This window comes from Leucopleurus acutus (assembly GCF_964270905.1).
Source record: "Leucopleurus acutus genome assembly, chromosome: 20".
Classification (NCBI taxonomy): Eukaryota; Metazoa; Chordata; class Mammalia; order Artiodactyla; family Delphinidae; genus Leucopleurus; species Leucopleurus acutus.
In genome coordinates, this window is record NC_139162.1 from 3,517,228 (window position 1) to 3,542,383 (window position 25,156).

General features: G+C 45.5%; 1 protein-coding gene across 1 annotated transcript; it reads left to right on the plus strand.

The window, feature by feature from the left end:
* Window positions 1-1,176: 1,176 nt before the first annotated feature.
* Window positions 1,177-23,891, plus strand: GINS2 (GINS complex subunit 2; the record flags this gene model as incomplete). Its single annotated transcript, XM_082863125.1, has 5 exons — window positions 1,177-1,266; window positions 1,475-1,589; window positions 20,065-20,164; window positions 22,941-23,067; window positions 23,282-23,891. The coding sequence occupies 5 exons, from the start codon at window positions 1,177-1,179 to the stop codon at window positions 23,405-23,407; spliced, it is 558 nt and encodes a 185-aa protein (XP_082719251.1). The 3' UTR covers window positions 23,408-23,891.
* Between the last annotated feature and the right edge of the window lie 1,265 nt (window positions 23,892-25,156).

Genomic DNA, 25,156 nt, shown 5'->3' on the forward strand with positions numbered 1-25,156 from the left:
CTGAAATCCTCCTGTCACATATGTTTTTTCTTAGAGCCTAATGATCATGGTGTTGAACTCAACTCCCCCCCGCCCCTTCCTGACCCCCCACCCCCACCCCACCCCAGTTTTCTTCTAGCTGCTTCACCTCCCGCGAAGTTTTCCTGGCCTATTATCACCCCATCAAAATCCCTGATTAAAATCAACGCTCTGTCCTCACCCAGACCCCTGAATCACAAGTCTGCAGGTGTGTGCATGTGAACATTCGGAAGCTCCCAGGGGATGCTGATAGAGGCGGGTCTTAGAACCCCTGTTGTAAAGGTTCACATGAACCCACGGTATAGAGGGCACCCGGAATGGCCAACAGATGAGCTCATCAATACGTTATTTGCCCCAGTCGGGCAAACTTGACCCTTCACAAGTCTCACCTGGGGAGTCTGCCAAACTGTAAATTGTGAGCCTCTCCCCCGTGGTTTCCGAATTGGAATATGTGGGTGCAGTGGAGGAATCTGCGGTTTTTTTTTCTTTTGGCCGCACCGCGCTGCCTGTGGGATCTTAGTTCCCCAACCAGGGATCAACCCGGGCCCAAAGCGCGGAGTCCTAGCCACTGGACCGCCAGGGAATTCCCAGGAATCTTCATTTTTATAGATATTAACCCCGTGTACAGGGAAGACAGAAGATTGTGAAGTTAAAGGAAACAACGCCTTCGCTCGCTCCGCTGCGGCCCGGGGCCGCGTCTGTGTAGCCAGGTCACGCCGTAACCAATTACATGCATATACTCCTGGCCCCGAAGCCCACCCGCAGTTTGACTCGCGGTGTTGGCGGGCGGGCGCCCGGGGCAGGTGAAGGGACGCCAAAGGCTGTACTAGGTGCAGGTGGGCCGGCGGCGCCAGGCGCGCTGGCCCACGGGAGGGGCGGGCCGGGACACGGGATGGGGCGGGGCCTGCCCACGAGAGGGGCGGGGTCCGCTCGCAGCCTCGTTCAGGCTCGCCAATCCGCGGGCTCGTAGCATCCGCGGTCCCCGCCTTCCGCCGCCCCGCGGAGAACGCCGCGTTTCTATAGGCCGGCCGAGGCTTTTTCCGGCCAGTGGCTGGGCATTGCTCGGTGGCGGGAAAGCGGCGGCTGTAGCGCGTCCTCCCGGACGCTGAGGGGCCGGAGGCGGCGGCGGCGAGTCCCGGGCTGGCCGCGGGCCCCACCATGGACGCGGCCGAGGTGGAGTTCCTGGCCGAGAAGGAGCTGGTCACCATCATCCCGAACTTCAGTCTGGACAAGATCTACCTCATCGGGGTGAGACCCGCCGGGCCTCCGGCTCTCCCTGGTCGGTTCCCGCTTCCGGGAGGGGGGCTGGGCGGCGGGTCTGGCGGCGTTCGGGACCCAGCGCAGATGAGCGGTGGGGCGCAGTGTGGCCGAGAGCGCGCTCGGGCTTCAGCCCGTGGACAGCAGAGGTCCAGCGGTGCAGTTTTGAGGGACGGTGTGTGTGTGTGTTTGCTTGCAGGGCGACCTGGGGCCTTTCAACCCCGGCTTACCAGTGCAGGTGCCTCTGTGGCTGGCGATCAACCTGAAACAGAGACAGAAGTGTCGGCTGCTGCCCCCCGAGTGGATGGACGTGGGTGAGCACGTGGAGGGGGAGCGGGGCGTGGAGGGGGAGCGGGGTGTGGAGGGGGGGCGGGCCGTGGGGGCTGGGGTCGCCCTCCCGCGGGTGGAGGCAAGCGGTCCTTCCAGGGACGCGGCGTCGCTCATCAGGTGAAATCAATGAATGATGCTTCCCAGCCTCAGCTGCGCGAGGCCGCGGACCACTGTTAGTCATGGACGTTTGGGGTGTGTGTACCAATTCTAGTTCAGGTTTTGATTTTAAGATATTTCCACAAACTTTTAAATTTTAATTCTAGTTTTATATTGCAGTATAGTTGATTAACAGTGTTGTGGTAGTTTCAGGTGTTCAGCAAAGTGATTCAGGTACATATACATGTATCTACTCTTTTGCAAATTCTTTTCCCACTTTGGTTATTACAGAATAGTGAGCAGAGTTCCCTGTGCTGTACAGTAGGTCCTTATTGATTATCTTTTTTTCCCCTCCCCCCCAATTATCTGTTTTAAATATGATAGTATGTATATGTCAACCCCAAACTACCAGTTTATCCCTCCCTTCCACCTTTCCCCTTTGGTCACCGTAAGTTTTCTAAGTCTGTGAGTCTGTTTACGTCTTGTAAATAAGTTCATTTGTATCATTTTTTTAAGATTCCGCATATAAATGTTATCATATATCTGTCTTTCTCTGTCTGACTTATCTCACTTAGTATGATAATCTCCAGGTCCATCCATGTTGCTCCAAGTGGCATTCTTTCTTTCTTTTTTTAATGACTAATATTCCTTTGTGTATATGTACCACATCTTCTTTATCCATTCCTCTGTCGATGGACATTTAGGTGGTTTCCATGTCTGGGCTGTTGTAAACAGGGCTGCAGTGAACATTGGGGTGCATGGATCTTTTCGAATTAAGTTTTGTCCTGGTAGATGCCGGGGAGTGGAATGGGCTGGATCATGTGGTAATGCTATTTTTAGTTTTCTGAGGAACCTCCACACTGTTCTCCACAGTGGTTGTATCAATTTACATTCCCACCAACAGTGCAAGAGGGTTCCCTTTTCTCCACACCGTCTCCAGTATTTATTGTTTGTAGGTTTTTTGATGGTGGCCATTCTGACTGGTGTGAGGTGATATCTCATTGTAGTTTTGATTTGCATTTCTCTAATGATTAGAGATGTTGAGCATCTTCTCATGTGCCTGTGGACGTGTGTATGTTTTCTTTGGAAAAAAGGCTATTTAGGTCTCCTGTCTGTTTTTTGATGGGCTTGTTTTTTTGTTTTGTTTTGTTTTTTGATATTGACCTGCATGAGATCTTTCTAAATTTGGGAGATTAATTTTTTGTTGGTCACATCATTTGCAAATATTTCCTCCCATTCTGTGGGTTTTTTCGTTTTGTATATGGTTTTCTTTGCTCTGCAAAAGCTTTTGAGTTTAAAGAGGTCCGTTTATTTTTATTTTTGTTTTTAAGTTTTATTTTATATTGGAGTATTGTTGATTAACAATGTTGTGTTTGGGACTTTGCTGGTGGCGCAGTGGTTAAGAATCCGCCTGCCAGTGCAGGGAACACGGGTTCGAGCCCTGGTCTGGGAAGATCCCACATGCCGCGGAGCACCTAAGCCTGTGTGCCACAACTACTGAGCCTGCATTCTAGAGCCCGCAAGCCACAACTACTGAGCCTGTGTGCCACAACTACTGAAGCCCACGTGCCTAGAGCCCGTGCTCTGCAACAAGAGAAACCACTGCAATGAGAAGCCGGCGCTCAGTAACAAAGACCCAACGCAGCCAAATAAATAAATAAACAAAACAAAACAATGTTGTGTTAATTCCGGGTGTACAGAAAAGTGATTCAGTTATACGTATACATGTATCTGTTCTTTTTCAAATTCTTTTCCCATTTAGATGACTAGGATATTGAGCAGAGTTCCATGTGCTATACAGTAGGTGCTTGTTGGGAATCTATTTTAGATATGGTAGTGTGTATATGTCAATTCCAAACTCCAAATTTATCCCTTCTCTCTATTTCTCCCCTTTAGTAACCATAAGTTTGTTTTCTAAGTCTGTGAGTCTGTTTCTGTTTTGTAAATAAGTTCATTTCTCTCTTTCTTTAGATTCTTCATATAAGTGATATCATATGATATTTGTCTTTCTCTGTCTGGCTTACTTTGCTTAGTATGTTAATCACCAGGTTCATCCATGTTGCTACAAATGGCATTATTTCATTCTTTTTTTATTTTTTAATTTTTTTAATTGAAGCATAGGTGATTTTTTTAACATCTTTATTGGAGTAGAATTGTTTTACAATTGTGTGTTAGTTTCTGCTGTATAACAAAGTGAATCAGCAATACATATACTTATATCCCCATATCTCCTCCCTCTTGCATCTCCCTCCCACCCTCCCTATCCCACCCCTCTAGGTGGTCACAAAGCACCGAGCTGATCTCCCTGTGCTAGCATGGGTGATTTACAATGTTGTGCTAATCTCTGCTGTACAGCAAAGTGACTCACATATGTACACATATATACATTCCTTTTTTTCCTAAAGAGTGGTACATTAGATCATTTATTTGTGGCAAGACATATTTCCATAGTGCATTTTTTCCCATGATAGAAGCTTTAAATATGCCCTTATTTTCCTTAGAAATTTGATTTTTGCTGGAAATGGACTAGATTTTTCAAGATTTTTAAAAACTTTTTGTTTATTGAAGTATATTTGATTTAGTGTGTCACTGCTGTACAGCAAAGTGACTCATTTATACACATACACTCATTTTTTATATTCTTTTCAATTATGCTTTATCCCAGGATATTGAATATAGTTCACTGTGCTGTATAGTAGGACCTTGCTGTTTATCCATTCTCTATATAATAGTTTACATCTGCTAACCTCAAACTCCAATTTGATCCCTCTCCCCCACCGCCCTCCCCCTTGGCAACCACAAGTATGATCTCTTATGTCTGTGAGTCTGTTTCTGTTTTGTAGGTAGCTTCATTTGTGCCATATTTTAGATTCCACATATAACTCATATGGTATTTGTATTTCCCTTTCTGGCTTATTTCATTAGTATGATAATCTCCAGGTCTATCTGTGTTGCTGCAAATGGCATTACTTCATTCTTCTTAATGGCTGAGTAATACTCCATTGTGTATATGTACCACATCATCTTTATGCATTCTATATGTTGATGGACATTTGGGTGGCTGACATGTCTGGGCTAATTGTAAGCAGCACTGCAGTGAACATTGGGGTGCATGTATCCTTTCAAACCATGGTTTTCTCCAGATATATGACCAGTAGTGGGATTGCTGGGTCATATGGTAATTCTATTTTTAGTTTTTTAAGGAACGTCCATACTGTTCTCCATAGTGGTTGTACCAATTTTACATTCCCACCAACAGTGTAGGAGGGTTCCCTTTTCTCCACACCCTTTCCAGTATTTATGGTTTGTAGAGTTTTTGATGATGGCCATTCTGACTGGTATGAGGTGATATCTCATTGTAGTTTCAATTTGCATTTCTCTAAGAATTAGCGATGTTGAGCATGTTTTCATGTGCCTGTGGACGTCTATATGTCTTCTTTGGAGGAAAGTGTATTTAGGTCTTCGCCCATTTTTTTATTGGGTTTGATTTTTCGATATTGAGCTACACGACCTGTTTGTAAATTTTGGAGATTGATCTTTTGTTGGTCACATTGTTTGCAAATACTTTCTCCCATTCTTTGGGTTGTCTTGTCATTTTGCTTATGGTTTCCTTTGCTTGCAGAAGCTTTTGAGTTCAGTGAGGTACCATTTGTTTTTTGTTTTTGTTTTAATTTTTAAAAATTTATTATTTTTTATTTATTTGTTTTGGCTGTAGCCAGGTCTTTGTTGTGGCATGCAGGCTTCTAAGTTTTGACATGTGGGCTTCTTAGTTGTGGCCTGCAGGCTTCTTAGTTTTGGTATGCATGCAGGATCTAGTTCCCTGTTCAGGGATCAAACCAGGTTGCCCTGCATTGGGAGCTCAGAGTCTTTCCCACTGGATCACCAGGTAAGTCCCTTTTTGTTTTTTATTTTTAATTTTTATTTTATATTGGAGTATAGTTGATTAACAATGTTGTGTTATTTTCAGGTGTACAGTGAAGTGATTTAGTTATACATGTATGAACTCTTTTTCAAATTCTTTTTTCATTTAGGTTATTAGAGAATGTTAATCAGAGTTCCCTGTGCTGTACAGTAGGTCCTTGTTGGTTATGTATTTTAAATATAGTAGTGTGTACAGAAAGTCCCCTACATATGAACCTTCAAGTTGTGAACTTTCAAAGATGGGAACGTGCATTCACATGTCCAGTCACGTCTGTTAGTTCACGTGTCTGTCGTACATTGCCATGTGCGTGCATCCTCTACAAGTGGTTGAGCTTTGGTGTACTTCACTGTATAGAGTACACTAGTACAGTATCTTTATTTCAAGCCCAAGGTGTCCGGAAGCAGGCATAAAAGCAGCGGTGATGTAGCTGGTGCTGCTAAGAAGCGCCAAGCAATAATAGTGGAAACAAAAGTGCAAATAATTGAGAGAGTGGAGCGAGGCGAAAAGATGGCAGACGCCGCTCGTTCTCATAACAAGAATCGTTAACCACCAGCACGATCCTAAAGAAGAAGGACAAGATCATGGAACGTGTGAAGGCTGCTGTGCCGATGATGTTGACAGTGATATCAAAGAAGCGTGGAAAAGTGATGGAGGAGATGCAGAAACTTCTCAATAGGTGGATGACGGATCAGCATGAGCGTCGAGTCCCACTCAGCTTAATGCTGATTCAAGAGAAAGCCAAAAGCCTTGAAGAAGAAACACGGCGAAGAATCAGAGGGCACATCTTCTAATGCCAGCCACGGCTGGTTTCATCGGTTCAAGGCTGGAGCCAACTTCGCGAGGTAAAAGTAAGTGGTGAGGCAGCGAGTGCAGATACGATAGCTGCCCGGGAATTTCTTGAAACGCTTTGAGAAATTATTGATGAAGGCGCGAATTTTCCCGAGCAGGTGTTTAATGTGGATGAGACAGGACTGTACTGGAAGAGGATGCCGGACTGAAGTTACATCAGCAAGGAGGGAAAGTTGATGCCAGGCTATAGAGCAGTAAAGGACAGGCTAACTCTGTTGTTTGGTGGCAATGCTTCTGGTGCTATGAAGCTGAAGCCTGTTAGTTTATCATTCAGAGAACCCAAGAGCCCTTAAAAACGTAGCCAAGGGCTCTCTTCCTGTTGTGTGGAAGAGTAACCCCAAAGCCTGGGTTACACAGGCCATTTTCCAGGATTGGTTTTTCCACCACTTTATCCCAGAGGTAGAGAAACATTGCTTGGAGAAGGACATCCCGTTCAACATTCTTTTGCTGCTCGACAGTGATCCGGGCTACCCCCCATTCATGAATGACTTTCATCCCAACGTCAAAGTAGCGCATCTGCCACTGAATACCATGTCGTTCATCCAGCATATGGACCAGGGAGTTATAGTGACTTTCAAGAAATATTATTTACGTCACACTTTCATCAGGCAGTAAAGGCAAGTGACCAAGCAGGAACAACTTTGTGACAGTTTTGGAAGGACTGTAACATCTACACGGCCGTAAAAAAGATTGACTTTTTTTGGCATGACGTTATGGCCGTCACCATGAATGGGGTTTGGAAGAACCTTTGCCCGCAGTTTGTTCATGATTTTCTTGGTTTTGAGAAGGTGGATGAGGAGTCCAAAGAAGTCTTCAGCAACGTAGCGACCCTCAGTGAGAAGCTGGCGCTAGATCTGCAAGAGGACAGCTTCATTGAACTCGTTGCTGTGCAAAACGAGGGGCTTACTAATGAAGACCTGAAGGAATTGGAGGCCCAGAGAAAGGACAAAGACAGACAAGAGGAAGAAGTAACTGAACAATCGAAGAGATTCACAACACAGGAAATTGCAAGGGGATTTTCTTTATTTGAGGGGGCACTGTTGGTTTTTGAGGCATAGGACCCTAACACAGAACGGTACACGAAGGTTGCAGCAGCCGATCAGAATGCAGTCCAGTGCTACCGTGTCATCTGTGAGGAGACAAGAAGAGCCACTACCAAGACATCACTGGATCGTTTTTTCAAGAGGGTAGATAGAATCGATCCAGCAAAGAACGAGAACCTGTGCCGTGAACGTCAGGAGTGAGTGACATTGCGGCTTGCCCTCCGTCTCCTGTTGCTGACGGTCCTTCAGCTCTACCATGTCCCACCTCCCTTCCCTCCTCCAGTCAGTAACTCTTCTTGCCTGTTCACTCGATGCCAGCTGTTGTACTGTACTACTGTACTTTTCAGGGTACTGTACTGTAAGATTTAAAATGTTTATTTTTTGTGTTTGTTTTTATGTATTATTTGTGTGAAAAGTATTATAAACCAATTACAGTACAGTACTATATAACCTGTTGTGTTAGTTGGATACCTGTGCTAACTTTGTTGGACTTGTGAACAAATGGGGCTACGAATGCCCTTGCAGAATGGAACTCGTTTGTATGTGGGAAACTTACTGTATATGTCAATCCCACACTCCCCGATTTATCCTTCCCCTACATCTTTTTCCTTTGGTAACCGTAAGTTTGTTTTCTAAGTCTGAGTCCGTTTCTGTTTTGTAAATAAGTCCATTTGTATATTTTGTTTTAGATTCCGCATAGAAGCCGTGTCATATGATACTTGCCTTTCTCTGTGTGGCTTACTTTACTTAGTATGATAATCTCCAGGTTTGTCTGTGTTGCTGCAAATGGCATTATATCATTCCTTTTAATGGCTGAGTAATACCACTTTGTATATATGTACCACATCTTCTTTATCCATTCCTCTGTCAGAGGACATTTAGGTTGCTTCCATGTCCTGGCTATTGTAAGCAGCGCCGCAATGAACATTGGGGTGCATGTATCCTTTCGAATCATGTTTTTTCCCCAGATATATGCCCAGAAGTGGGATTCCTGGGTCATATGGTAATTATATTTTTAGTTTTTTTAAGGAACCTCCATACTGTTTTCCATAGTGGCTCTACCAGTTTACATTCCCACCAACAGTGCAGGAGGGTTCCCTTTTCTGCACACCCTCTCCAGCATTTATTGTTTGTAGACTCTTTGGTGATGGCCATTGTGACCAGTGTGAGGTGATATCTCATTGTAGTTTTTTTTTTTTTTTTTTTTTTTTGCGGTACGCGGGCCTCTCACTGTTGTGGCCTCTCCCGTTGCGGAGCACAGGCTCCGGACGCGCAGGCTCAGTGGCCATGGCTCACGGGCCCAGCCGCTCCGCGGCATGTGGGATCCTCCCGGACCGGGGCACGAACCCGTGTCCCCTGCATCGGCAGGCGGACTCTCAACCACTGCACCACCAGGGAAGCCTTCATTGTAGTTTTGATTTGCATTTCTCTAATAATTAGCGACGTTGAGCATCTTCTCATGTGCCTGGGGCCATCTGTATGTATGTTTTTGGTTTTTTTTTTGGCGGTATGCGGGCCTCTCACTGTTACGGCCTCTCCCGTTGCAGAGCACAGGCTCCGGACGCGCAGGCTCAGCGGCCATGGCTCACGGGCCCAGCCGCTCCGCGGCATGTGGGATCCTCCCGGACCAGGGCACGAACCCATGTCCCCTGCATCGGCAGGCGGACTCTCAACCGCTGCGCCGCCAGGGAAGCCCTCCCATCCATTTTTTGATGGGGTTATTTGTTTATCAAGCTGCATGAGTTGTTTGTAAATTTTGGAGAGTGATCCCTTGTCAGTGGCATCGTTTGCAAGTATTTTCTCCCATTCTGTGGGTTGTCTTCTCGTTTTTATGGTTTCCTTTGCTTGCAGAAGCTTTTGAGTTTAATGAGGTCCCATTTGTTTATTTTTGTTTTAATTTTTCTTTTACTTTGGAGTTTAATTGATTTAACAGCGTTGTTATTTTCAGGTGTACAGCAAAGTGATTCAGTTATACATGTCTCTCCTCTTTTTCAAATTCTTTTCCTATTTCGGTTATTACAGAATAGTGAGCAGAGTTCCCTGTGTTACACTGTAGGTCCTGTTGGTTATTTATTTGAAATGTAGTAGTGTGTATATGTCAGTCCCATACTCCCAATTTATCCTTCTCCTCCACCTTTCCCCTTTGGTAATTGTAACTTTGTTTTCTAAGTATATTTTATTTTAGATTCTGCATATAAGTGATATCATGGGATGTTTGTCTTTCTGTGTCTGGCTTACTTCACTTAGTATGATAATCTCCAAGTGCATCTACGTTGCTGCAAATGGAATTATTTTATTTGTTTTTTTAATAGAAGTATCGCTGATGTATAATGTCGTGTGCATCTCTGCTGTACAGCAAAGTCATTCGGTGATTCACATACATACATTCTTTTTTTAAAGTATTCTTTTCCATTATGGTTTATCCCAGGAGGTTGGATGTAGTTCCCAGTGCTAAACAGTAGGACCTTGTTTTTTTTTTTTTTTTTTTAAATAAGTTTATTTATTTATTTTTGGCTGCATTGGGTCTTCGTTGCTGCGCACTGGCTTTCTCTGGTTGCAGCGAGCGGGGCTACTCTTCGTTGTGGTGAGCGGGCTTCTCATGGCGGTGGCTTCTCTTGTTGCGGAGCACGGGCTCTAGGTGCACGGGCTTCAGTAGTTGTGGCACACGGGCTTAGTTGCTCCGTGGCATGTGGGATCTTCCCGGACCAAGGCTCGACCCCGTGTCCCCTGCATTGGCAGGCGGATTCTTAACCACTGCGCCACCAGGGAAGCCCTAGGACCTTGTTTTTTATCTGTTCTAAGTATGATAGTTTGCATCTACCAACCCCAAACTCCCAGTCCATAGCTCTCTCCCTTCACCCGTCCTGTTTGGCAGCCACCAATCTGATCCCTGTGTCTGTGAGTCTGTTTCTGTTTTGTAGATAGGTTCATTTGTGCCATATTTTAGATTCCACGTGTAAGTGATATCACATGGTATTTGTCTTTCTCTTTCTGACTTCACATAGTATGATACTCTCTAGTTGCATCCATGTTGCTGCAAATGGCATTATTTCGTTCTCTTTTATGGCCAAGTAGTATTTGATTGTATATACATACCACATCTTCTTTATGAAGATGGACATTTAGGTTTCTTCCATGTCTCAGCTATTGTAAGCAGTGCTACCGTGACCACAGCGGTGCGTGTATCTTTTTCAGTTATAGTTTTGTCCGGGTATATGCCCAGGAGTTGGATTGTTGGGTCATATGGTAGCTCTAGTTTTAGTTTCTGAGGAACCTCCATACTGTGCTCCACAGTGGCTGCACCAACTTACATTCCCACCAACAGCATAGGAGGGTTCTCTTTTCTCCACACCCTCTCCAGCATTTATTGTTTGTGGGCTTTTTGATCATGGCCGTTCTGACTGGTGTGAGGTGATATTATAGTTCTGATTTGCATTTCTCTAATAATTAGCGATGTTGAGTATCTTCTCATGTGCCTGTGGATGTCTGTATGTTTTTTTTGAAGAAAAGGCTATTTAGGTCTCTTGTCCATTTTTTTTTTTTTTTTTTTTTTTTCCCAGTATGCAGGCCTCTCACTGTTGTGGCCTCTCCCGTTGTGGAGCACAGGCTCCGGACGCGAAGGCTCAGTGGACATGGCTCACGGGCCCAGCCGCTCCGCGGCATGTGGGATCTTCCCGGACCAGGGCACGAACCCGTGTCCCCTGCATCGGCAGGCGGACTCTCAACCACTGCACCACCAGGGAAGCCCTCTTGTCCATTTTTTGATAGGGTTGTTTGCTTTTTTGATATTGAGTTGCATGAGCTCTTTGTAAATTTTGGAGATGGATTTCATGTCGGTCACATCCTTTGCCAGTATTTTCTCCCATTCTGTAGGTTGTCGTTTCGTTTTGTTTATGGTTTCCTTTGCTGTGAAAAGCTTTTGAGTTTAATGAGGGTCCCATTTATTTTTGTTTTGGTTTTAATTTTATATTGCAGTTTCGTTGATTAATAATGTGTTAGTTTCAGGTATACAGTATAGTGATTCAGTTTTACATATACACGTATCTACTCTTTTTCAAATTCTTTTCACATTTCGGTTATTACAGGATAGTGAGCAGAGTTCCCTGTTTTAAACAGTAGGTCCTTGTTGGTTATTTATTTGAAATATAGTAGTGTGTGTATGTCAGTCCCATACTCCCAATTTATCTTTCCCCTCCACTTTTCTCCTTTGGTAACTCTATGTTTATTTTCTAAGTCTGTGAGCCTGTTTCTATTTTGTAAATAAGTCAGTTTGCATATTTTGTTTTAGATTCTGCATATAAGCTGTATTGTATGATATTTGTCTTTCTCTGTCTGGTTTACTTCACTTAGTATGATAATCTCCAGGTCTGTCTGTGTTGCTGCAAATGGCATTATGTCATTCCTTTTGATGGCTGAGTAATACTCCAGTGTATATATGTACCGCATCTTCTTTATCCATTCATCTGTCGGTGAACATTTAGGTTGCTTCCTTGTCTTGGCTATTGTAAGCAGCACTTCAATGAACGTTGGGTGCATGTATCCTTTCGAACCGTGGTTTTCTCCAGATATATGACCAGGAGTGGGATTGCTGCATCTTATGGTAGCTCTATTTTTAGTTTTTTAAAGAATGTCCATAGTGTTTTCCATAGTTACTGTACCAATTTACATTCCCACCAACAGCATAGGAGGGTTCCCTTCTCTCCACACCCTCTCCAGTATTTATTGTTTGTATACTTTTTGATGTTAGCCATTCTAACTGGTATAAGGTGGTATCTCATTGTAGTTTTGATTTGCATTTCTCTTATAATTAGCGTGTTGAGCATCTTTTCATGTGCCTCTTGGCCCTCTGTATGTCTTCTTTGGAGAAAAGTCTATTTAGGTCTTCCCCTATTTTTATATCGGGTTGTTTGGGTTTTTTTTGATATTGAGCTGCATGAGCTGTTTGTAAATTTTGGAGATTAAGCTTTTGTCGGTCACAACGTTTGCAAGTATTTTCTCTCATTCTGTGGGTTGTCTTGTCGTTTTGTTTATGGTTTTGTTTGCTTGCAAGAGCTTTTGAGTTTAATGAGGTCTCATTTGTTTATTTTTGTTTTTATTTCCATTATTTGAGGAGACAGATCAAAAAGATCTCGCTGTGATTTATGTCAGAGTGTTCTGCCTATGTTTCCCTCTAAGAGTTTTTCGTATCCCAGCCTTACACTTAGGTCTTTAATTCTGTTTGAGTTTATCTTTGTGTATGCTGTTAGACAGTGTTCTAGTTTCAGTCTTTTGCATGTAGCTGTTCTGTACACACTGGTACACTGTGCACCAGTGTAGCACCCTTTATTTAAGAGACTGTGTTTTCTCCATTGTGTAGGCTTGCCTCATTAGTCGTAGATTAATTGGCCATAAGTTTGTGTGTTTGTTTCTGAGCTTTCTTTGATCTATCTGTTTTGTGTTTGATCTATATTTTTTGTGTTTGCCTGTAGCATACTTTTTTGATTACTGTAGCTTTTTTGTAGTACAGTCTGAAGTCAGGGAGCCTGATTGCTCAAGTTTCGTTTTCTCTTGTCAGGATTCCTTTGGCTCTTCCGCATCTTTTTTGTTTCCATACGCATTTTAAAATGTTTTGTTCTAGTTGTGTGAAAAATGCCACCGTTCATTTGATAGGGATTGCACTGATTCTGTAGAATGACTTGGGTAGTATAGTGATTTTGACAACATTGATCTTCCAGTTGAAGAACATGGTATATCTTTGCATCTGTTTGTATCATCTTGGATTTCTTTCATTAGTGTGTTAAAGTTTTCAGAGTACAGGTCTTTTGTCTCCTTAGGTAGGTTTATTCCTGGGAATTTTATTCTTTTTGATGTGCTGGTAAATGGGATTGTTTCTTTAATTTCTGTTTCTGATCTTTCGTTGTTAGTGTATAGAAGCAACAGATTTCTGTGTATGTATTTTGTATCCTGCCACTTTGCTGAATTCATTGATCAGCTCTTGCAGTTTTCTGGTAGCACCTTTAGGATTTTCTTTGTATAGTATCCTGTCATCTTCAAACAGTGACAGTTTTACTTCTTTTCCAATTTGGATTCCTTTTATTTCTTTTTCTTCTCTGATTGCCATGACTAGGACTTCCAAACTATGTTGAATAAAAGTGGAGAGGGTGGACATCCTTATCTTGTTTTTTTGTTGTTGTTGTTTTGTTTTTGAAGATGTTGGGGGTAGGAGTTTATTAATTTACTTATTTATTTTTGCTGTGTTGGGTCTTCGTTTCTGGGCAAGGGCTTTCTCTAGTTGTGGCAAGCAGGGGTCACTCTTCATCGCAGTGCGCGGGCCTCTCACTATCGCGGCCTCTCTTGTTACGGAGCGCAGGCTCAGTAGTTGTGGCTCACGGGCCTAGTTGCTCCGCAGCATGTGGGATCTTCCCAGACCAGGGCTCGAACCCGTGTCCCCTGCACTAGCAGGCAGATTCTCAACCACTGCGCCACCAGGGAAGCCCCTTATCTTGTTCTTGATCTCATAGGAAATGCTTTCAGGTTTTCACCGTTGAGTATGATGTTAGCTGTAGGTTTGTCATATATGACTTTTATTATGTTGAGGTAGGTTCCCTCTATGCCCACTTTCTGGAGAGTTTTTATTATAAATTGGTGTTGAATTTTGTCAAATGCCCTTTTTGCATCTATTGAGATGATCATATGGTTTTGTTTGTTTTTGTTTTATTTATTCATTTGTGGCTTACTTGGTTCTTCGTTGCTGCGCGTGGGCTTTCTCTAGTTGTGGCGATCAGGGGCTACTCTTCGTTGTGGTGCGCAGGCTTCTCATTGTGGTGGCTTCTCTTGTTGCAAAACACAGGCTCTAGGCACGTGGGCTTTAGTAGTTGTGGCTCGTGGGCTCTGGAGCGCAGGCTCAGTAGTTGTGGCGTGCAGGCTTAGTTGCTCCACGGCATGTGGGGTCTTCCCAGAACAGGGCTCGAACCCGTGTCCCCTGCATTGGCAGGCGGATTCTTAACCACTGCGCCACCAGGAAAGTGTGATCATATGGTTTTTATTCTTCAGTTTGTTAATGTGGTGTATCACACTGATTGATTTGCAGATATTGAAAAATCCTTCCAACTTTGGGATAATCCCACTTGATCGTGGTGTATGATCCTTTTAGAGTATTGTTCAATTCAGTTTGCCAGTATTTTGTTGAGGATTTTTGCATCTGTTCATCGGTGATACTAGCCTGTAATTTTCTTTTTTTTATGGTATCGTCTGGTTTTGATATTAAAGTGATGGTGGCCTTATAGAATGAGTTTGGGCGTGTTCTTTCCTTTGCAATTTTTGGGAATAGTTTCAGAAGGTTAGGTGTTAAACTCTTCTCTGAATGTTTGATAGAATTTAGCTGTGAAGCCATCAGGTCCTGGAATTTTGTTGGTTGGGAGTTTTTTAATCACAATTACATCTTTAGTACTTGTGATTTGTCTGTTCATGTTTTCTGTTTCTTCCTGGTTCAGTCTTGGAGGGTTGTACCTTTCTAAGCATTTGTCCGTTTCTTTTAGGTTGTCCATTTTACTGGCATACAGTTGTTTGTAGTAGGCTCTTACGGCCCTTTGTATTTCTGTTGTAACTTCTCCTGTTTCATGTGTAATTTTATTTATTTTAGCCCCCTCCCTTTTTTTCTTGATGTGTCTGGCTAAAGATTTATCAATTTTGTTTATCCTTTCAAAAAACCAGCTTTTAGTTTTATTGATATTTTCTATTTTTTCTTTGTCTCTATTTCATTTATTTCTGCTCTGATATTTATTATTTCAGTGTACTATCTTTGGGTTTTGTTTTTTTCTTCTTTCTCTAGTTGCTTTAGGTCTAAGGTTAGGTTGTTTATTTGAGATTTTTCTTGTTTTCTGAGGTAAGATTGTATTGCTATACACTTCCCTCTTAGAACTGCTTTTTCTATATCCTATACATTTTGGATGGTCATGATTTTGTTTTCATTTGTCTCTAGGTATTTTTTAATTTCCTCTTTGGTTTCATCAGTGATCCATTGGTTGTTTAGTAACATATTGTTTAGCCTCCACGTATTTGTGTTTTTACAGTTTTTTTCTTCTAGCTGATTCTAATCTCATAGTGTTGTGGTCGGAGAAGATGCCTGATATGATTTCAGTTTTCTTAAATTTACTGAGCCTTGCTTTGTAGTCTAGCATGTGATCAATGCTGGAGAATGTTCCACGTGCACTGGAAAAGAATGTGTATTCTGTGGCTTTTGCGTGGAATGCTCTGTACATATCAATTAAGTCCATCTGGTCTAATTTGTCATTTAAGGCTTGTGTTTCCTTATTGATCTTCTGTCTGGATGATCTGTCTGTGATGAAAGTGGGGTGTTAAATCCCCCTACTATTATTGTGTTACTGTCAATTTCTCCCTTTATGGATGTTAGTATCTGCCTTATATATTGAGGTGCTCCTATGTTGGGTGCATATACATTTACAATTGTTATATCTTCTTCTTTCATTGATCCTTTGATCATTATGTAGTGTCCTTCTTTGTCTCTTGTAACAGTGTTTATTTTAAAGTCTAGGGACATCCTTGGTGGTGCAGCGGTTAAGAATCCACCTGCCAGTGCAGGGGACACAGGTTTGAGCCCTGATCCGGGAAGATCCCACATGCCACAGAGCAACTAAGCCCATGCGCCACAACTACTGAGCCTGCGCTCTAGAACCTGCAAGCCATGACTACTGAGCCCGTGTGCCACCACTACTGAAGCCCGCATGCCTAGAGCCCCCGCTCCACAACAAGAGAAGCCACTGCAATGAGAAGACCGTGCAGCACAATGAAGAGCAGCCCCCGCTCGCCGCAACTAGAGAAAGCCTGCGTGCAGCAACGAAGACCCAATGCAGCCAAAGATAAATAAATAAAAGTAAATATATCAAAAAAAATTTTTTTAAACCCATAGACCAGCATGAGGAGCAGAGTCGTTACCTTACATTAGAGAGAATGCATGACAATAAGGCATCGTCCATCCAAGGCAATATTGTTTTTGGCCACCTAAGTGGATGAGGTTGTGACACAGGGTGCAGACATAGATGAACCTTTATTTTTTATTTATATTTTTGGCTGCGTTGGGTGTTCATTGCTGCACGCGTGGGCTTTCTCTAGTTATGGTGAGCGGGGGCTACTCTTTGTTGTGGTGCGTGGGCTTCTCATTGCAGTGGCTTCTCTTGTTGCAGAGCACGGGCTCTAGGCACGACAGCCTCACAGGCCTCTAGAGCGGAGGCTCAGTAGTTGTGGCGCACGGGCTTAGTTGCTCCGTAGCATGTGGGATCTTCCCAGATCAGGGCTCAAACCCGTGTCTCCTGCATTGGCAGGCAGATTCTTAACCACTGCGCCACCAGGGAAGTCCCGATGAACCTGTAAAATGTTACATTAAGTGGGAGAAGAACCAGACACAAAGACCAACTATTGTATTCTTCTATTTATATGAATTGTTCAGAGCAGGCAGATCCACAAACAAAGAAGATTAGTGGTTGCCTAAGGATGAGGGTTTGAGCAGGTGATGGAACCATTATGGGGTTCCTTTTGGGGTGATGAAAGTGTTCTGAAGTTGATTGAAGTGATGGGTGCACAACTCTGTGAATATACTAAGAAACCATTGAATGGGTGAATGGTATGGTATGTCGATTATGCCTCAGTAAAGCTGTTGGAAAAAAACCGAGAAGAAAATACCGCATCATAGAGGCACACGGTCTTCATCCTGAACCGTTGCAGTCTTTTTCTCACCTTGGAGCTATGAATGGCTCATTACTAGTAAAGAATGAATGTCACATTTATTTGGGGTCGGGGTTGGGGGGCATATGAAATTTGAAAAGCCTCTGAGAGATTTTGATTATCCCCTTCCCTTCGGAAATCACCCGGGGGTACCTACCTCCTAGAAGCTAGGACACTTGGAGCCAGGTGCACTCAAATACAGTTTAAGAAAGATTGCTCGCGCGTTTTGTCTTTACTTCCTGTCCCAAAGGGGTGTGTGAATCTGGTGGTCCTGAAACATGACAGGAAACTCCAGTCCCTTCTGCTCTGAAGGGCGTTTTTTTAAGCAGGGACCTCCCCACCCGCCCACCAGGCCCTGGTTCTGTTGGCGCTGCATCCCTTTCTGTCAGTTTTGGCCTATTCTAACCCAGGTGATAGGGGGCAAGAGCCTGTGTCGTGGGAGGGCCAGAGTCAGAGAGAACGTGCGGAGACAGTCTGCCTGAGGCCTCTCGTACGCCTGGGCAATCGTGCAGTGACGAGGCGTGGAAATCACTAGTCATTCCGTGGGTCCTGCCCAGGAGCCAGCTGCTGCTCTTGCCCCTGTAGATTGGTTCCACCTGTTCTTGGACGGCATGGGAATGGAATCGTCTGGCATGTCAATTTTCCTCTGACTTCTCTTATTCATCACAGTGTCTTTGAGATTCGCCCTTGTTGTTGCACGTGTCATTGCGTCATTCTGTTATCGCTGTTACCGCTGAATAGTGTTTCCTCCGTTGCGTGAGGATTCCGCAGCTTGACCCCCCATCCTTCTGTTGGTGCACATTTGGGTCGTTTCCCATTTTAGGCTACTGTGAAGAAGGCTGCTTTGAGCAGTCGTGTCTAAGTCTTTTTGCGGGTATGTATTTTTATTTCCCTCGGGTAAATAAACACCTAGAGTCGTGGAACTGGCAGCTCGTAGGGCAGACTGTGCTTCGCTCTGTTAGAAGCTGCCCAGGAGCCCTGCAGAGTGGTTGAACCACTCCTGTAACCCCAGCAGAAACGTACGAGCTCCTGTTGTTGCACTCCGGGCCGTCACTGGGTATGGTCGGTCTTTTTGATTAGTTGCAGGGTTTGAACAGAGGTGTTTCATACTCTGATTTAGATGTGGAAAAGAAAGAGACTCAGTCTGTGGTGTGGAGATGAGTGTGGGGAGGGGGCGGCAGGGGGTTAGCCCGGCAAGAGCTCAGGGTGGCTTGCCCAGTGAGTTGATGGAAGCAGGCAGATGTGGTTGGCATCTAGGCGTATTTTGAAGAAAAGGGTCAGCAGGATTTGCTGAAGGACAGACCATGGGATGAGAGAGAGGAGGTAAGGGTGCCCACTGGGGTTGCTGGTGGGGCTGCCCTTTCCTGAGACATTGCAGGGACAGTGTGGACCAGGGTGGGAGCCGGGAGAGGGTTTGAACATGCGACACTGGAGGTGCCTGTTAGACATCCGAGTGGCAATTTTGTGGGCAGTGGGGCACCTGAGTCAGGAGGTCAGGGGAGGGGCTGAGCTGGGATTCTAGGTGTGGAAGGTGTCATGAGAGCATAGGTGGCGTTTAAATGAAGTGGGATGAGAACACGTGGGATATGGGTGTAGGCGGTGGAGAAGGGGTGAGGGAAGGAGCTCTGTCCTCCAGTGTGTTGAGGTCAGGAAGGCCTGGAGGAGTCGGGGAGGTGAGAGGAGAACTTGGGGAGAGTGGTATCCCAGAAGCCAAGTGATAAACACACCCCAAGGACTGGCCCTTGTCAGACGTGACGAGGCCTGAGATGTGGCCGTTGGGTTTGGCCGAGCAGAGGTGGTGGCCTCGGTGAGCCGTGTCAGAGGGTGGGATAGTCGCCCACCCGAACAGTTAGTGCTGATGTCAGGGAACTCTTGAAGGTTTGTTGTGAAGGGCATGAGAAATGGGTTGGTAGCTGGAGAAGGATTTGGTGACAGGGGAGGGTTTTCTTTTTAAGCTGGAAGATGTTGCATCGAGTTTGATGGACGGCTCCGATAGCGAGGGCAAGAGGGATCACTCAGGAGTGGGGACAGGTGCCGAAGCGGTGTTCTGTGCAGGTGAGAGAAGGTCCAGCGCGCCCCTTAGAAGGATGCGGTGGCGGTAGTGTGCGGAGCCCCGCAAGGTGTTGGGGAGAAAGCGTGGAGAGGGCGGGCAGGATGAAAAGTGAGAGGGTGTCTGGAGCAGGGGAGTGTAAGGATTGCAGGGTAGCACCGAGGGCCCCTGGAGATGCGTGGCCAGTCATTTCACACGAGGCCCCACTGCAGAGTTCTGTGTGTCCCTTCGCCATAGCGTGCAGTGGCAGGTTCAGGACTCGGGTTTCCTCAGGCCAGGGGGAAGGACAGAAGGGGAGAGGGGTGAGGCGTATGGAGATTGTTCCTGTGGATGGAATTGGACTCAGCAGTTTGATTCCAGACGTGGGGTGTTCAGCTCTGTATTAGTTGTAAGTTTTCTTGCTGTCTGCTGAACAGCGTTAAATATAAAAGTAAATTTCTCCGGTCACTGGTTACTGTCATCACTGCTTGCATCAAAGGTAGAATACTTCACTCTTTACCTAAGAAGAGAACTTCAGACTCTGACATCCTGTTTTCAGTCATATATTCTGCAGGCCCAGCAATAACAATAACCCAAATCTACCACCTTCTCTAAGAGAAGTGCTTGAGGAAATCGGCCCAGTGATGTCTAGTTACTGATATGTTATTTCAAAAAGTGGGTTTTTTAATGTACTTTTTAGTTGATTGACTAGGTAATATAGCTACTTGGTAAATTTGGACGGTTTTAAAACTATATTTTGCTCCTGGTCATGGTAAAATGTACACACTTCTAAATTTCAGAGAAGTTGGAGGAGATTCGGGATCATGAACGAAAGGAAGAAACTTTTACCCCTATGCCCAGCCTTCACTACATGGAGCTCACCAAACTCCTGTTAAATCAGTAAGTACCTCTCACTTCTTCGAACCCACATGCACGATGGAACCCCCAGTTCCCAGCCCACCTCCTTTCGTGTTCCACGCTCATTACCGAGGGAAGTGGTAGCTTTGGCCCCCAGGTCCTCAGTCAGTAGTCTGGGAGTCGTTTGTGGGTACGCACACACTGGCCGGGCTCTGTCTCTCCCTGTTTCTCTTTCTTCCCTTTCTCCACCCTTCCCTCTCCTGGTGGATCCCGTGGTTCTTTCCATTCTGCGTCCTACCCGTCACTTGATATTGGACTCTAGTATCAGCCCATCATCTCCAGCAGTAGCCTTTTTCTTAACTGCAAATGTTTCATTAGTCGAGCTGCACCCCTTTTCTCCTTTGGGCCTGTGCATCTGCGTTCTTGTATCTCTTGCACAGGAAAGGGCCAGGGGTCGCATTTTCCTTCGACCCTGGGCTAGAAGGCAGGTCCACTGGGGCAAAACTGTTTCCCCTCATCCAGTTCAGGCTCCCCATGGGCTTCTAATTCATTCTCCGCCTTGAGCCAGAGCGGCCTTGCAAAGATACAGCTGCCACGTGAGTCCCCTGCTCCTTGGAGCCTCTCTAGGGTCTGAAGTCCTGATCGTGGTATTCGAAGCACCGCATAGCCTGGTTCCCTTCTCCCGTCTCGCACCACTCTCTGCAGTCCTTCCCTCCGATTCTCTAGGGTGCAGGCTCACGTTGGCCTCCTTCACTTCTTCACACATGCCCAGGTCCTCAGAGTGCACAGGCACATGTGTGTGTGTGTGTGTGTGTGTGTATACACCGTCCTTCTGCCCAGTGAGTCCACCTGTTCCCTGCTCCCTCCTTGGGTTTAGCATAGCAGGTCCTCCCTCCCAGGTTACGTGTACCAGTCCTCGTGGCAGCTCTGCACCCCTCTATAGCATTTGTCAGGTGTAATGCTCTAACTGCTGTGCCTGAGCTGTTCCCCATCCCCGCCCCCAGGTCTCATGGGCAGGGACTGTCTCGCCTGCCCCCGCACAGTGCCTGGTACTCACATGTTTGCGGAATGAATGAATGCATCAGTGCAGGGGGCAGGCAAGTGTGGCTACTTAGAATGTAATTTGCACAATGTCAAGCTTTTGAAGCCCTGAGCACCTTTTCATTGATGGATTCAAGAGCAGAAGCAGAACCAAAGTTGGAAGCTCCCTACTGCCTCCCGAAGAGCAGCAGGGGCCGGGGGCCCACCTGTGGAATTCAGGTGGAAATCTGCACATGGACTTGTCCTTGAGTTGACATGTGGCTGCAGTTGTGTAGTTCACAACATTCTCAGCATTCAACATGCTAAGCATCCCACCAGGTAGTGGAGATGGTCATGTAGGCTTGAGTTCCAGTTTCGTGGGGAGGAGATGCGACCCTGTTGACAGATGTGGTATGACCCTGCAGTGTGTGCTAATGCTGTTCAGAGTATGTCGGGGTGCAACCCGCATGCCTGGTGCTGCCAGAGAAGGGATCCCTGGCTTGGAGGCTGAGGGGAAATTTACTAGGGGAGAGGGCAGTGTAGGTAGAAGGACAGAAGGTGAAAGGGCCTGGATTTGTGGAGCAGGGCTGTTGGGACCTGCATGGACTGAGTGAGGGCAGGGCAGTGGACGCGGCGTCCCCAGGAGAGTGTTCAGGCAGGTGGGCGTCATCCGGAGGATATGAGAGGGCTGCTTTCGTAGGGGAGTGTGACTTCAGAAGGGAGAACATGGGAGCAGAGGGGAGGCCGGTTCATCTTCAGTTTTTGAAGTTCAATGAGTTACGTACGTACGCAGTGCCTATCGAAACCCTTGTTTTATAATTCCTTAGAGCCATGCATTCAGTGAAGGGACCTCGGTTCTGCAGTGCAGTTCACGAGGAGCTGGGGTCCTTTGTTCTTTAACCTGCTGTCCAGAGCATAAGATCCAAATGTTTGGGTCTTAAATAAAATCTACTGTATCAATTGTATGCTACTGATTCTCCATCTACTCATCTTGAGCTATTTTAGCCTGTGGAGAGAGCCTTGCCAGCTTACCCTGGGACGCCTGGTGATGAGTGATGTTGGCTTTTGCTTTTGTCTCCTAGTTTGTCTCTTCCTTCAAAGGTTAGTTTAGTTTACAAATGTGTCACACAGGAAGGCTCTCAGTGCGGCCCCGCTGGCTCCAGACTGTTACCCAGAATTTGCTGTGTATAGGTGTGCTGTTTATGCTCATTTGCGATTTGTTCTGTGACTTCTGCAAATGTATCTTTGTTTTCTCTGTAGAGTGGGACAGTCCCTATCCTTCAGGGATTTTGTGAGGATAGAAATGCCTGGCACAGAGCCTTCGTCTTCTTTCCCTAGTGGGTTGTAGCCCTTGGATAACAGATGGGGTATTAGCATTAGAGGTCATGACCGCTGAGCCAGCCTTTGAAAGAAATTCATTCTCGATGGAAATTCTATAGCATAGAACACTCAGTTATCCTGAGTCAGGGGAGGACCGACTCAGAGCTGCTTCTCCAAGATCTCATTTTTTTTGGTGAATAACAGAAGTCCTTGTACCACAGCTTGCCCAGGGACAGGTAACATGAGCACAGATAACTCGGTGAGGATCACGGCTGAATTTTCTTGGCACCAAACTTAACCGCTAGAAATCCTTACATTTTAAAAAACTGAAAAAGCGAAACCAATTTTGAGTCTAGAACAGCTTGTGCATTTTTGCCTAAATCCAAGCAGCATTTACACAAGCCACTTCTACCTGGAAGTTGCCTTAGTTCACTGAGTGCTTCCTTATGCGATTTATTTCACCTTTTGCTTCCTTTAGTGCTTCAGACAACATCCCGAAAGCAGATGAGATCCGGACCCTGATCAAGGACGTGTGGGACACTCGCATAGCCAAGCTCCGGGTGTCTGCTGACAGCTTCGTGAGACAGCAGGAGGCACACGCCAAGGTGGGCATGCGGTGGGCCGCCCACGGAGGCCGGATGCCCTGTGGGACAGCCCATGGCATCTTGTCTGCTTAGGGTGTCGCGGGAAGGGATAACTAGCCATGCGGGGCTTTCAGAAAATTATTACTCATTGGTTCCTTATTTTTTATCCAGTAGATTTAACCTTTCGTGAAATCAAAGACTCAACCAACCTGGTCTGTTTGCCCTTGTGTTTTAGCTGGATAACTTGACCTTGATGGAGATCAACACCAGTGGGGCTTTCCTCACACAAGCGCTCAATCACATGTACAAACTCCGCACGAACCTGCAACCTTCTGACAGCTCCCAGTCTCAGGACTTGTAGGCAGAGACTGGTTTGTAGAGGCCCGTGTCTGCCAGCAGGAGGCTCACCGGGTGGCCTGAGCGCTCGGGACGTGACAGAGGTACTCACATTTCCAGAGTTCTAGAACTACTTCTGAATGTATGCAAAAAACTGCAGTGAAGCAAGGGATGGGTTCATAACCTTGTTGGCAAGCGACAGGCTTGTGCTTAGTCCTCGAGACATTCTGTAATTCCACGTCTGTATCTGGGAGCCAGCTGTCCTTTCATGGGGAAACGAGAAAAGCATTGGCAGAACGAATGATTTCCCTAGCAGAGCTCTGGGTCTCCTGCACGGGACTGTCGTGTGCAGGTGAGTGTTCGGTGCCATCCGGTGTTGCTTTTAAGATGGAGATGTAGCAGGATGGTAACGTGGCCTCGGCCATTTTTCTCCCTTCTTGACCCTCATCTCTGGGGCTAAATTTAGTCTGCTACAGAGGCTCTTAACACGGAGGAGGACAGCAGATGAGTGGCGAGTGACAGCAACCCATATTTATCAGCTAAGCCCTGATACACAATAAAGATGGAATCAACCCACATCTCTGTTGGGTTTTTTTCCTGCATAACTGCCACGCAAGGGAGCAGGCCAAGTGGCTAGAATGATCTGATGGACCAAACTTGAGAGGTTTAGCAGGCAACTGTCAACTTCCGACCGACACTCTGGGTATCTCTGTTCTCTTGGCTGTTTCTGGGTGAGGCCCTAAAGGGTTGCTTATCAGCAAGAGGAAAGTCAGGAGAAAATCAATTCCATGTTATCGAGTGTATGAGTGAAGCTGAAGACACGACCCCAGGGGGAAAAGCGGGGCCTATTACATGGTTCTTGATGAACTGAGGGGAAGACAGTTCTAGGCAGCAGTGGCTCAGGTAACGGTATTGGTTTTTTTCCCTAGGAGGAAAAGTTTAAGCGCTAGCATTGCTCAGTCCCTTACAGAAAAATACATTACCGCAGGGGGCAGCTGGGGGGAGATCGTCTCGTCATGTAATGAGTAGGTTCGGTAACCAGCTGGTTTCCAGTGCAAGCGCCGTCAGTCAAAAGCAGTCACATGCCATCTCGAGGGTTATGAAGGGTACGTGTGCGTGATCAACTGGGCCTAAAGAATATCTGCTGGTGTTTTTACCCTTCAGTGTTTAAAATACAAACTTCAGGTTGCTCAAGCAGCTATTGTTTAAGCACCAAAGGGCCGCACATGGAGGGATGAGGACCCAGAAGACCTGGTCTCCATCACTTAAGAGATGACAGGACTTGTCTTTTCATCTCTCTCTTATGCAGAATCCTTCAGAGTTAATCTGGGGAATGTTCTAGAATGAAACCACGTTACTGTGGCAGTTTAGGAGTCCTGTGTATCTCAGTTTCACCCCGAATCCCCTTCTCTTAAAGCCTGGCCGAGGCACAGTTGAATGTGTCTCCACACTTTGCCTTAAAGCTGTGTAATTGCTGAGCTCTTTTTCTTACTTTTTGGCCTTATTACAACATAGAAAAGATTTTTCTCTTAAGATGATTTAGGAAGATTTTATTTTTTGGATGTTGTCAGAAATTACAGCAATATATTCATAAATACCTAATTACTACATTCAACAAATAATATTACAATACAGTTAATTCAAACAAGTACACTTAGAACAGGTTTAATTTCACAGCATCTAAACTGCCCCCCAGAGTGACCGAGGCACTGTTCCTCCTCCTTCCATGTACTGGTTGACTGTTCTAGCAGTTAAGCATAGGTACATACAGAGT